This window comes from Anser anser (assembly GCF_964211835.1).
Source record: "Anser anser genome assembly, chromosome: 18".
Taxonomy (NCBI): Eukaryota; Metazoa; Chordata; class Aves; order Anseriformes; family Anatidae; genus Anser; species Anser anser.
The window spans coordinates 1,353,383-1,366,682 of NC_139739.1; the positions used below are offsets into that span (position 1 = coordinate 1,353,383).

The 13,300-nt window shown below is 50.1% G+C and overlaps 2 protein-coding genes across 6 annotated transcripts in view; both read right to left on the minus strand.

The window, feature by feature from the left end:
- Nucleotides 1-67: 67 nt before the first annotated feature.
- On the minus strand, nucleotides 68-5,221 carry CRYBB3 (crystallin beta B3). Of its 2 annotated transcripts, none has more exons than XM_083803765.1 (6): nucleotides 3,430-5,221; nucleotides 2,587-2,666; nucleotides 1,071-1,189; nucleotides 831-963; nucleotides 609-751; nucleotides 68-361 (listed from the first exon to the last, which is right to left on the minus strand). In XM_083803765.1, exons 2-6 carry the CDS (start codon nucleotides 2,659-2,661, stop codon nucleotides 196-198), a joined length of 636 nt encoding a protein of 211 aa, XP_083659891.1. In that variant the 5' UTR covers nucleotides 2,662-2,666; nucleotides 3,430-5,221; the 3' UTR covers nucleotides 68-195. The 2 variants fall into 2 exon arrangements, with proteins under 2 accessions (XP_083659891.1, XP_083659892.1); XM_083803766.1 differs by having other exon boundaries at nucleotides 2,587-2,740.
- A 2,185-nt stretch (nucleotides 5,222-7,406) lies between these two features.
- The window catches only part of KIAA1671, a 72,562-nt gene continuing 66,668 nt past the window's right edge, over nucleotides 7,407-13,300 (minus strand). For all 4 annotated transcript variants that reach the window (XM_083803744.1, XM_083803741.1, XM_083803743.1 and 1 more), the window contains exons 9-13: nucleotides 12,773-12,947; nucleotides 11,227-11,354; nucleotides 10,725-10,858; nucleotides 10,470-10,553; nucleotides 7,407-9,935 (exon numbers count right to left, since the gene is read on the minus strand). In XM_083803744.1, the coding sequence (XP_083659870.1) occupies nucleotides 10,475-10,553; nucleotides 10,725-10,858; nucleotides 11,227-11,354; nucleotides 12,773-12,947 (516 nt within the window). In that variant the 3' untranslated portion in view covers nucleotides 7,407-9,935; nucleotides 10,470-10,474. The remainder of the gene's footprint in view (nucleotides 9,936-10,469; nucleotides 10,554-10,724; nucleotides 10,859-11,226; nucleotides 11,355-12,772; nucleotides 12,948-13,300) is intronic.

A 13,300-nucleotide genomic window follows, 5' to 3' on the forward strand; every position in this document is an offset into this window, starting at 1 on the left:
GAGGGCTCAAAACACTGCACACCCCCCCCCCCGCCTCCAGCCCCCACCAGGCAGGCTCCCAGCAGCCTCCAGCTCAGAGCTTTATTGAGGTTTTTGCACAAAAAGAAACACCAAGGTCACAGCGCTGGCTGCAGCACACGTCAGCCTGCCCCCGGCGTGCCGGGCGGTGCTGGGGGTGCAGGGCCGGGGGTCCCCTCAGCTGTTCTCGAAGCAGCCCCGCTGGTGCCACTGCTGGTCCCGCACGCGGCGCACGGACTGGATCAGGGGCTGGTTGGCGTCCCACTCGTTCCAGTGCCGGTACTCGCCCTTCTCGAAGACGTGCTGGCGGCCCCGGTACCCCGGGTACTCGTAGCCCACCCACCTGCAGGACACGGGGCAGCACTCAGCGGCACCGTGGGGCGGGGAAGGAGCCCCCGTGCCCCAGCTCCGCTGTTTCTGCAGAGCCCCAGGCCAGGGCCAGGAGCCATCACTCAGCCCCAGGGACGCTGCCCCAGTCCCCAGACTGGGGAACGACGGTGTGGTGGAGCGGGCCGCCCCGTCCCGCTGCAGAACGTGCGCTGAGCACCCCCACAGCCGCCCGCGGGACCCCCCGGTGCCGCCGTCCTTACGTTCCGTTCAGGGCCCTGACGCTGGCCACGCGGTCCTGGAAGCCGTGGGCCCAGAGGCTGGGGACGTCGTCGTCCACAATCTCCATCTTCCGCCCGGTGTAGCCCACGTTCTCAAAGAGGTGGATCTTGTGGTCGGGGCTGTCCTGGGGGACACGCAGGTGAGGGGCTGCCCCAGGGACCCCCCGCCCCAGCCCCGCAGACCCCATCACCGCCCCTACTCACGATCTGGAGGGGGCGGATGGACATCAGCCTGTCACTGTTGTGGCTGTTGGACCAGGAGTCCCAGCGCGGGTAGTCCCCCTTCTCCAGCACGAACTGCTCCCCGGCGAAGGCTTGTCGCTCGAAGCCCAGCCACCTGCGGGATGAGGGGGTCACGGCCACCCCTGCACGGGGACAGCGCCCCAGCGCGAGGTGGGGACCCCCGGCCTCGGGGCTTGTCTGGCCTCCGCCCCCCCGACTTACGGGCCGGACTCCACCTGGATGGAGCCAACCTTCTCCAGCTCCTTCTCAGCCACGTTGGGGAGCTCCTCCGTCAGCTCGCACCTCCTGCCCTGGAAGTTCTCCAGCTCGTAGATGGTGACCTGGGGGGGGGGCAGAGATGGCAGCAGCCAGGGAGGGACACATCCTGCACCGCTGCAGGACCACACACCCCTGGCAAATGAGTGCACAGCAAAGGCAAGCACTCAGGCAGCACCAGCCTCGCACGGAGGCGCTGCGGGGCTCAGCACCACGTCCCCTTGCCGGGGGACACTGCGCAGGGCCATTGCTCCTCTCTGACAGCAGAGCCCACCACGTTCTCGTGGGCTTGGCAGCCGGGTTCCAGCTGCAGGTGCTTGCTGTGTAAGCACAGGCTGGTGTTTCAGCCCTGCCGGGCTGGAGCCCAGCTCCCCGCCTCGAAGGCAGCCCCGCAGACGCAGAGGGTTTGTGCCCGCGGAGCTCCGGGGCCGCTCGGCTGCGGTTTCCTGCCCCAGGGCTGGGTTCGCAGCACATCGCTTCCTCCTCAGGCTCCCGCTGATCCTATCACCTCCTGTGGCCTGCTCCGGCCCTGGGAACCAGCTCATTTTTTGGTATTTTTCATCTCAAGTCCCAGTGGGGCCATGGCTGGAAACCCCTGGGCCTAGGATTGGGCACTGTTGGGGCAGCAAAGGATGGAGATGACACCCGTGGTCCTCGGGAACTTCTTCCAGCCCAAACCAGAAGGCAGCACAAGCTCCTGGTACCTCTCTGCCGCCCGGCAGCCGAGAGCCCCGTGTGCAGGATCCGCTCCCATCCCGGCTTCCCATGGCCAGGAGCGGCTGAGCCTTCGTCCCACGCTGGGGAAGGGCCGCAGCCCCCGCAGAGCTCACAACTCATTTACCTCTTTCCCAATCACCAAGCAATTAATTCTGATGGCCGTCGCACCGCACCTCTGCCCGTACAGAGGGGCAGACGACAGCTTCCCGAGCGGTTTCTCAGGCCGCCCCTCGAGCTGCAGGGCTCGGTGGGGCACAGCCCGGCCCTGCCAACCTGCCGCGCCGGTGCGGATGCTGGACCGCAGCTTCTCACAGACCCAGCCCAGCCTTCCGCTAACCCATGGGCGTGAGAACCGCGACCAGAAAAAACACACGGAGAAGGAACGCCGCTGCGCGCACCGCCGGCCGAGACAGAGTGCTCCATCTCCTGGAGCGAAGCGCTGCGCAGCCGCTCGCGCTGCAGACCGCCAGGCAGAATTACTTGGAAGCCACAAATGCACGAGGAGGCATCTCCTCCTGCAGGCAGCCCTAAGTCACCGGGGGCAGAGCTGCCGGCAGCCCTGACACGCGCGCGGACATGTTTGTCCCAGCGGTGACATTGCTACCCTGCTGCGTTACGAGGCTGCTTGCTTCGCCAGCCCGCACCGCGGCGCTTTGGCACGGGCGAGCCTTCGGCGCACGCTGCGCTGCACGGTGAGCGGCAGCACCCAGCAGAGCCCGCCCGCGATCGGTTGCCACCCCCGTACCTTGTAGTTGCCACCGTACTCGCCAGCGCCCTCCCCAGTCGCCATCTGCTCGGGGGGACTCTGCTGCTCAGTCATCGTGCCTGGAAAACCGAATCGTAGGAGGTCAACGCGGCACCACCTTCATGCGAGATGCGAGTCGTTGAACCAGGAAGCGCTTAATAAAGAGGATGAAGAGCAGGTAACAAAAAATAACACAGTCTGTGCTGAGCGGGGCAGCTGCAGGCTCTGGCACTTCACGGGGATGCCCAGGGCAGAAGCACTCGTGCATTTGCCATCCTCTCCCCCCTGCACCCTCACCCGGTGCTGCTGCACGGGGCCAGGGCAGCCTGGGCTGGCCCCGGCCACAATCCAGGGGTCTGGGGATCCTGCTCCCACCCTGGGAAGCCTCCCCAGGTGCTCATCGAGCTCGTGTCTAAAAGCCTGGCCTGTTTCCAGCAGGGATTTGCCTGCTCTCAGCTTCCAGCAGCCGACGGCCTCCCCCACCACCCCAGCAGGCTGAGCAGCCCCTGGGGTAGGAGATGCCCCCAGCCCATGTGGGGCTGCGCCAGCCCACGGGACGGCAGCGAGACCACCTCCGAGCTCCTGCAGCATCTGCCAGCGGCACCTGGGTCCTATCTGAATGGAAACCCCAGCACCCTTCCTCCTGCCATGCTAACGCAATGGGTCTTCGAGACGTTAATAGAAGAGGAGTAAAAGACACAGAGCTCAACGCGTGTCCTTATAGTTAACGGCAGCCCTGCAGCATCACTTCTTGCCCAGCGCTAGCAAAACACTCGCTACGACACACTCGGAGGCGCCGGTGCCTCCCTAAAGCCCCGTCCGGTCCCAAGAGCAGGTCGCTACCTCTCCCGGCGAGCTCCCGCGCTGGTGGCGGGCGGCAGCGGCGCTATTTATGTGCTGCGGCTGAACAGGGCAGCACTTTGCTCGGACGCTGATGCAGCAGCCGCGTCCGCCCGATTCCGTCCATGAGATTTCATCTCAATAGCGTGGGCCCGCGGCGCACCATGGAAGCGTTGTTCAGATTTCTCCCGGCTGCCCCTTACAAACGTGCCGCCCGATCTGCAGCAGATTAACGTCGAAATTCGCATCAGCACGTTCACGCTGCTCCTTGCCAGGTTCTCTGGAAAACTCTCCCATCAGCAGTAAAGGGGAGGGTTTAGCCTAGAAACAGGCACAGCGCAAAGCCAAAAAAATAAATTGCAAAACATTTGCAGCTTGTTTGGGCTCGAGCACAGCAGGGCTGTGCTGGTGCCCCGATGCAGGCTCTGACCCGTCAGCAACAGCACCTCCACCACGTCCCCTCTCCCTCTCTGCGCCCCGCTGAGCCTCCTGCCCCGGAGCTCGAGGAGGTGAACGGGGCTCTGGGGCCCTCTTACGTGGATGGATTCACCTGCACAGGCAAAGCACGATCAGAGGGGGGAAAAAACGGGCAGCCCTTTTGTAATGTGCCCAGCTGAGGAGCCTGCGATGCGGGAAGCAGGCCCGACTCCCCGTTCTCCAGGCTTTGTTCCACCTCCAGCAGCGCCGAAGCACTGGAGACCACTGAGACCTGGTGGCCGCGGGGTGCCCTGCCCCAGGGCTCACTGAGATCCAGGTGGAATCCCAGTGCTGTGGTTACTGCCACCTGGCAGGGTTTTCCACCTGCTTTCAGTGGGCCCTGTCTTGAAACGAAGAGCTAGACACGAAGCATTTAATGAAATTGCCAAGAAGCTACAGCCCTGCTTGGCCAGACCGGTCAGCCTGAAGGCTGTCCGGCTGTCCCAGGGCTGGACCACGGTCCCTCTGCGGCCTTGCCCAGGTGGGAACGCCCCAAGACGAGCACTTTGCTGCAATCCCTGCGTCGCGCCCACACAGTTGAGATGTTTATGGAAACCCCCTCATGCCCACCCCGTCCCAGGGCCCCCCGGGAGCACAGAGCTGCAGCGCCGCGCTCAGCCTCCCGCAGACACCGCAGCCGCTGCCACTCCTCGCTGCGCTGCTGCTGGGGGCCGGGGCACCTTCCCCCCTGGGGACTTTGCCCCCCCTGGCCAGAGGCAGCCCCCTGGGGCCGGGGGCTCCCGGGAGCGGGGCTGGGGCAGGGTCAGCGCCCCGGGGAGGCAGAGCCCCACGGGGCACAGCTGGCAGCACGGCTCTGCACAAGCCTCGGGTCTCACTGCCCGGGTGACGTTTTGCACCTACAGCCACCGGCACGGACAGCAGTTGAAAGCAGGTCAGTTTTATCATTTTTTTTTTTTTTTTCCACATTTTTTTTCTTTGAATGCAAAACCTCTTGTCTGTGAAAAATAAACCCACTTCCATACAGAAGGAAGACTCAAAGGAGAGAGTGGAAGGTATTGATTTGTCTCTTTTACCAAACGTAACTGTTTCAGCAGGCGACAAACACGCAGCTCTCCTTAGCAGTCCACTCCTTACCAGCGTCCCCACGCACACCGAGCTCTGCAGTGCCCACGACTCTCCTTACCCAGACTCCTGGAGCTTGCACCTTGGTAAGGCAGTTGCAAAAGGGACAGAAGGGACACGGGATCTCAGTGAGTTTTTTTCCTAACAGAACTGTTTCCTTTTGCTGTCAGTCTCTTAACTGCCTTTGAGAAATCCTTACAGTGTACTATTAGAAAATACTAGTTGTACCATACAACAGACAGAATATCTTTTATTACTTAGGAAATTATGTTGTACAAAATATTTTTTATAGCACAATATATTTACTGTGTGACCCTTATTTACATATTCTATAAGGCTACGTGGAACATAGAAACATTTTTATCTGTACAATAGCTCCTTTAAAAACAGGCTCGATACTGTCTTCACGTTTAATATGGAAAGAGAAAATCCATAAGCCATTAGACCTCGCCTCTCCTCCTCTTCCAAATCCCATCAGTCAGGTCAGAAGTTATTGCAGGTGGCATTTTTGAGAATATTTGGAGCTGAGAGGATGCCTGCCGGGGAGGGAGATGTGCCGACCCCCAGGAGCCATCTCCAGCCTGCCCCACAAGGACGCCCACCACACACGTCCCCGCTCGCACCAGCACGAGGCAGACCCAGGCTGGACCGGAGGCTCCCGGACTCGGTGGTCCCAGGGAAGAAGCCTCTGAGCACCAGATCCCCAAATCCACGCTAAAGCTCCGTGGAGCCTTGTTTCTGCCACAAAAGCCCCGTCCTCCCTAAAAGGCCACCCCCCTCTTTTCCCATCACCCATGTGAGGATTCACGTTCGCTTTTCCTTCACAGCACGTACTTGAGCAGACGCAGGGCGCAGAGCAGGACGTGGGCGCGGACACGTCTCACACAGCCCATCTTCCACACACATCTTCCAGTGAAACGAGCTGCCCCCGGAGAAAGGGGCATTTTACTGTCCGAGTTCGATATCTGCATTAAATCATCCGCAAACTCTTCACCCCACCGCATCCACGGAGCGCACACACTACCTTCCCCAAAATACCACGTTCAGTGGACCTGACATGCTGGCTCTCCTCCCACCGATTCGCTCTGACTGCATTTCGGGTAGCACAGAAGCAGAACCTATTTGGGCTGGGATCGCAGCACTCCTGGGCACGCAGTCCGGAGGCTCAGATAAAAGTGTGCCAAAGACACTCTTGCTTTCTACAAGCAGTAGAAAGGGCAACAGTACGGTAGGAGCAGCCACAGATGCTTTCTAGAGTAAGGAGTAGAGAGAGAAGTTCCTTTTACTGGGGTACAGATTTCAAAAGCATTGTATTTGTAAATATTTGCCTTCGAACAGCCCTGATCCCACTAAGGTATTTTGGTATACCAGGTCTCCGTGTAACACTTAGACATCAAACCATGGCCTCAGTTAACACCTAAGACAGGAGGCATTATTTCAGGATTTTTTCACAAATATTAAAGTTATAAACGGATGCTGCTGCTCCAGATGAAATGGCTGATTAGCAGTTTGCACGTATAAACTTTACACGTAGCCCATTTAACAGTTTGTCAATGGTAGCTACAAGTAGCAGAGTAAAGCAAACTTCTGTGCAAGCAACCAGAAGGGAGCCTTAATTCCTATAGAGCCACATTACAGAAAGGTTTCAGACTTCAAAGGCTGAGGAGCTGAGAGATTGCACCTTTCTCTGCAGGAAGTAAAACCAAAGCAGCAAAACTCTGAACAGCTAAGTACTCAAATTAAAACTACGCCGACTTCTAAAATGTGACTTTTCAAACAGAAAAGTGAAAAAGAAAAAATCCACAACTGGAATTTCCAATAAAAAGGAACAGAAAGGCTGTGAAAATCCCAAAGTGATGATTAAAATGAAGGAAGTGTTTCTGTTACTAGTAAGAACAAACTGCAATCAGAAAAGAAGTATTTCTGAATTCCACAAACCACGTGCTTTCATTTTTTAAAGTGATGCACACGCTACTGACGCAGCTCTTTAAGGAAGCAGGAAAAAGCCTACCAGCTGCAAAGGAAGGGACGAGGGCACTGCCGGAATTCCACTGGGAGTGCCGGGCTCTCCATCGTGTTTATTGGTACTCAGACACTCGGGACAAGAGCTGACACCCGCTCCAAGGCAGGTTCCTCTAATTAATGAAAAACCATACCTGAACAACGTGCTGCAGCTAAGAGCTCGTCCCACTTCATATGAACAGCAAACACAGTACGTGGCAGAAAGTACAAGTGCAAGAAATTCAACAAGCATTATTTAGAATTAAAATAAAGTGTATAACGCGTATTATAGCATGTTCTAACATTTAAGAAGTAGTAACATGTTCATAGATCTTTTATTACAGTGAGAACCCGAAGGGAATAAAGTAGATATTTGATTTTTATACAACATAAAGAAACGATAAATCAGAAAAAAACACTTTCCCATTCAACATTCTAAAGATGCTTTTTAATTAGACATTTAAGCATTAAACATTTCTCAGTAGTAGGTTAAACTACTAAATACAGTAAGTTTCAGTGCATTGTCCAAGCAGATGTGGAAATGCATACACATTCAAAGGGCTTTGTGGACACCTAGCATTAATCCCCTCAGTTTCCTCATACACAGAGCAAATACTGCAGTTAAAGAATTTCTGGCCTTCGTTTATCAGACCAACAAACAGTAAATCCTCCAACTACTGGTAATGCAACACTGCCAGCTTGCTGAATTCTACACTTAAGCCTGTGTAAATATTCTTGTAAGCAGGGGAAATTTACCTGATTTCTAGATACTTTTTAAAGTAAGCCCCACTTCACCTGCATACCAAGAGGAAAGCGATCGTTCTTCTCTTCTCTCACACACCAAACGCTGCTGCTCAGAGCTGTGATGTGCCTGCGTCACACAGGACAGAACTGGTGACACACCTTGAACGCTGCCTTGAAAAAATCCCAAAAGACACGTGTGCAAAGCTCATCTTAAAGATTTGCCTTTTCAGGGAAGGGAAGAAAATATGTGCAACTTTTTAAAATTTAGCTACGAGTAGCTCTTTCGCAGTCTGGTTGACTGCACTCAAATGGAAGTCTGTCTCCCATGGTCCAGGGCTAAAAGCTACATGGAATGAAACACTGGGCAGAAACCATGGGGGGCAATTTCTTAGCTGGTAGCAGAAGAGGCAGAAGAGGATGTAAAATTGCAACGGTGGCAACAGCTCTGATATGAAATAGGGCAAAGCAGCAAGAATTTTTTTTTTTTTTTTTTTACGTAAGAGAATCATCCTTATTTCATCTCCATGAAGTACAGGGAGCTGCGACTGAAACCAAATCTGGGAGAGAGATGTGCATATGGGACTCGCCTCTTGACACACTGCTGTTATTTCCTACGAGCAGACTGGGACTAAAAATCACCTCATCTGCGTCTCCTCCGTGAGAAGAATTGGCACATGCTTTTGGCAGCTACAGGCTCGATAGACAGCAGACCAGGCATGCCACTCTGGCTAGCAGATGCAGCGTTGTGGCAACCCCACGCGAATCCAGCTTTCTGAAAAGCTGATCATAAGGAAAAGGACAAAGAGTTCAAGTGCTGGTGCTTTATCTGTAGTAGTTAGAGGACCCGCCGGCAGGGCTGAGGAAGCAGGGAGCGGCTGCAGGAGGGCCCGGAGAGGAGCAGAGCAGAGCAGAGCAGAGCAGAGCTCGCTTCTTGGCTCGCCGCTCCCCGCTGCGTCGTGAGGAACACTGACACGACAGAATAACCTCCCTTCCAGGGCTACATTTTTACAGGTTTACTGAAAAGAGCACTTATTTGGGGAAAGGATAAAGTGTGTCTTAAATGGAAATCTCGGTTGATATTCCAGAATCTGTATTCAAAGATGTTAACATAGTTGAGATATTAGTGATACTCATAACACTCGTGTTATGCATGAGACTACCTATACGGCTATTAGGACATCAGTCTTATCAAAAGAAGAAAAGTAAATCTGAGAAACTGAAGATCACATTTAGGTTATCCCACAAAATCAGCATAAAAATAAAAACTTAAAACTGGTATTTACAGGTTAACGAATAAAAATATGAAGTGGGACTATCCAAACTGCTATTAAAGTGACATTCAACAATTAACTGGAACCCTGATATGAGTAGAACATCCTCCCTCTTCCCTTCCTTTTTGTTATAAAAAACAGTATTTACATTTTATATATATATATATATTTTTAAAGAGAACTGGTTGACATTATTGCTTGATCCTTTTAGGAAAGACATTCCAATGAAGCAATTATTCCACATGCTGACAAAACACAGAATATACCACTTCAAGAGTGACAAAAATTAACAATTTGTTCATCTAAAAATTATATCGATCTGCTAGATCTGCAGATCACATGTAAATATAAGCCAATCAAAAATACATTTTACAAAAAATAATCAAGTCTCCTTTTTCAGTATGGCAGTAAACATAATTTGTTCTTTCACTCTCACCTTTCACAAATTTCATTCTAAATAGGAGCTTACTATATTTTCACAAAAGAAGATAAATCTGATTAAAATTGTTATTTTCATAAACAAACACAAAGCCCAGCCTTACACCTAACACATCTACCAAAAGTCATACTTCTGAGTTGCTGAACATATAGGTAGAAATGGAGTCTTTGTTCAACAATGAGGGGGACTTCTCCAGTGCACAGCACTCCTAGATCAAATATTACAATCTTCCAAGACTTTCTGAAGTGCTAACTATGAACCACAGGTTCTTCTTCCAGGTAGGTGACTAAAGTGACTATCCTTCCATACCTGAAAAGATACAGCTTTGTATTTGACTATGAATATTAAGCAGCTTTCTCCACAAAACAGGAAGGCACCATGCACATAGCAGTTGAGGCAGGAAGCAAACAGCAGCAACATGACGTGAATTTTAAGTTCAGATGAGTTAAGGCTTCTGTTAAACTTCTTTATCTTCTTCTAGTTAGAATCACTATCTGCAAAGAAAGAAAGACAAACTACTGAAGTAACTGTGTGAGACGGTCAAGAAAGCAGTCAGACGCCTCTCAGTATCTGCAAGAAGAAAGCCCCAACAAATGCGTATTGCGTCTTGGTCTTGTCCCATTTGACACACTGGATGTCCAAGAACTGTCCAGAATGCTGCTGGAACAGCATACTCCAAAGATTTCAAAACGTGTACAGGCCTCACTTATTCAATGACAGGCTCGTTCTTGTTTGATGGAAGCACTGTGAAATGGCAGCACAAACGGACTGAGGGTTGTTAAAATAAAATTGCCTGCAGAGAATCAGTGAAAATGAATCACCTGCGCATTAACCTTCTAGGAAAACTGCTCTGCCTCAGCACAGATTTACTTTACATTCCTGGATGCACATTTCATAGTAAGAGTCTGCTTTAATATTTATGCTTACAGAGTTGTCACAGTGACACATTAAGGAAACATTTTCCACTTTTCTTTTAATCACTGCATGCTTTCATTTAGCAAAGCCCCTCTTTCCGTGTCAGCAGATACCTTTTTCAAACCTGATTCTCATAATGGCTCTGTCTCTTCTTTGATTTCAGCTCCTTCAGCCACTGAGGAGATTTTTCTTCTGACCTAAAATATACAAAAACACTCTCCTTACTCTTTCATTATGAAAACTCATCCCAGAAACAAAACAAAAAAAAAAGAAATACATGATTTTCTCTAAGGCCTCAGGAAGCCTGCTTGCATTATTTCTCTTCCACCACAGCATTAGCATCTTTCTGGCTCATGGAAGTCTCTCACCTGTCCTCCTTCTCTACACTGGAGGGCAGTATTCTGCTACCAGGAGTTCCAAGCTGTGATTTAGGGGATTTGAACGGCTGAGCAGAACCTAGTTCACCAGGACTCTCTGACTCGTGTCTTTTCCGCAGTTGGGCCTAAAAAAATAAGAATAAAGAATTAGGGTTCTTTTTTTAAGGCAGCAGACTCTCTTTGCAATGCAAAACAAATCACTCAGACTTATAAGAACAAAAAAATCCATGCCTGAAATCAGTGAAGGGATTCCTTACAAATCTGTGTAGTTTTGAATACACGTTTACTATTGCAAAGCTGTTTATTTTTCCAAGTCACTTAAAATTTCTACCCAACAGTTAAAGAGAAAGAAAGTGCAAAAGTGAGAAAGATATCACACACACACCCCAAGCTGCACGGTCATCTTCAGCAACATCCTAGTGCTATTCTTAGAGAGCATCTGCAGCTACTGGAACAGTTTAAATCTGATCTGACGTGTTCTGCCTTTGCTCACCTTGAGAACAGAGTGGTCCATTCCTGGAAATATGGGAAGTCTCTGAGCTGGTACAGAAGACAATCTCCCAGCACGCTGTGTCTTTTCTTCCTCATCAGAATCTTCCTGTTGCATAGTTTTCTTCTCTTCTAATCGTTTAAAAAAAAAAAAAAATGAGAGGGGAAAAAAATTAGTCAGCAAGCTTTTCATCTCTATCTTGTTCTAGACCTCTGCCTCTATTCAAAAAAATATTAAGAGTAATATTAATGCACCCCAGAAATGGGTTCAGCACTCCAATAGAGATCAATGCAACAAACACACTAAATACTCAGCAATAGAAAGGTTTCTTGCTGGCAGACACAAGGGAGCAGAAGAAGGTACTCCTAAGTTAACAAATGCTGCTTCTGAACATCTCAGTTGATCACAGAATATGAGATTAACTTAGACTGGAAGAGACAGCTGAAAGTTATCCATCCTACCCCCTGCCCAAAGCAGGGCTTTGATACAAAGCAACTGAGAAGCCCAGTCTGCATGCAGCAGACAAACATGCAGTGGTACCGTTGCCTTTACATGTACCGGGCCCTGTAGTTGATGATTATATTCCAGCTTCCTGTGCAGCATATCTTACCAAGGTAAGTCTTCAAAATATTTTAGGTCTGTTAGATCTGCACCAAAGCATCCCGCACATGCCTAACAGCATTTCCATTGATTAGGAGGCTAAAGGAGAGATCAGTTTGATCACACGTTCCTCCATATATTCATAGGCTTTAAGGTAAAGCAGAAGTGGCAGGTCACAAAACACAAAACTGACTTCTTTTTTAATAGGACCCCACAGTTACAAAAACATCACCAGCCTCTCAAAAGAACAGGCCACAAAACACAAATTATTTCTTTGCTCACGGAAATATCAAAGAATATCTGCAGCACGTATCACCACAGCACCAAAGTGCTACAGGTATTAAGTCATGGATCTGAGTACGTGCACTGAACCTTTCAATCACCTCCACAAGCAAGGATTTTCAATGCCTGATGCATTTCTTCATTGCATCCTAAGTAATAGGACAGGCCATGAGGGAGACGTTTTTAATAGAATGGATTCACAGGAGGTGATTTTTCCTTAACTAGGCTTCTTTAGTCCTGTAGTATTTATGCCAGAAAGAAAGAACATTTCTGAGACACGTACAGAACGTGATCAATTACAATTGCCCTTATCAAAACCATGCAGGTTTAGATATAAAGAACATGTTAGAGAACGCATCCAACCATAACAGCTTCTAAACTCAGAATTTTCTCCATGAACAAACTTGTATCAGCTGTGAGAAGCTAAAGATTACATTGAAGCCCTCCTTCACCCTGGTCTTTTGTAGCTCTGGCTAGCAGGGCTTCCTTCAGTCCACAGACCCCAAGGGACAGAGGGGAAGGCTCGATTCAGAGGATGACCCAGAGATGGGAAGCAGCAGCTGTTGTTAGATCTTGATGCAACTTCAGGTATGTTACATCATTCAAAAAATCCCGCCCTTACAACCAGGCCAATTACAACTAATTATTTCAGATAGTTGAGGCATACCTGTAGAATCTTTAAACATCCAGGTACTATCTGATTCTTCTGTCAAAGAAAATCTATTTTCAAACTCCAGCCCTCTGCTTCTTCTAAGAGAGTGGGAAATAGGAGCCCGATGGCGTCTCTTCTTGCTGAGCTGCACACGGGTTTTCAGAGCGCTGGAGTCCAGAATAGTGGTTTGCTATGAAAAGAAACAAAAACCCTTACTTTCAACCAGACTGGAAATAAAAGTCACCTCCTCCATAATGACTTCCTACCCTACTTTAAAGCATTAACCCATTCAGATTAATTAAATATATATATATATTTGCTTGATTACTATTATTGTAGTTACTTAAAACTATATTAAAGAGAATTTATGATGAGGATATGCTACATTGTGGCTATCTGGGTGCAATGCTGGTTCTTTGATCTCTCTTGACTGGATGTCTAATCTGCATGAATTAGTTTCACTAAGTGAATTCATAAAACAGTAACTGCAATAAACAGGATTTTGTTTCCTAAAGTGTATTATGAATGCAGGCCTTGCTAGCT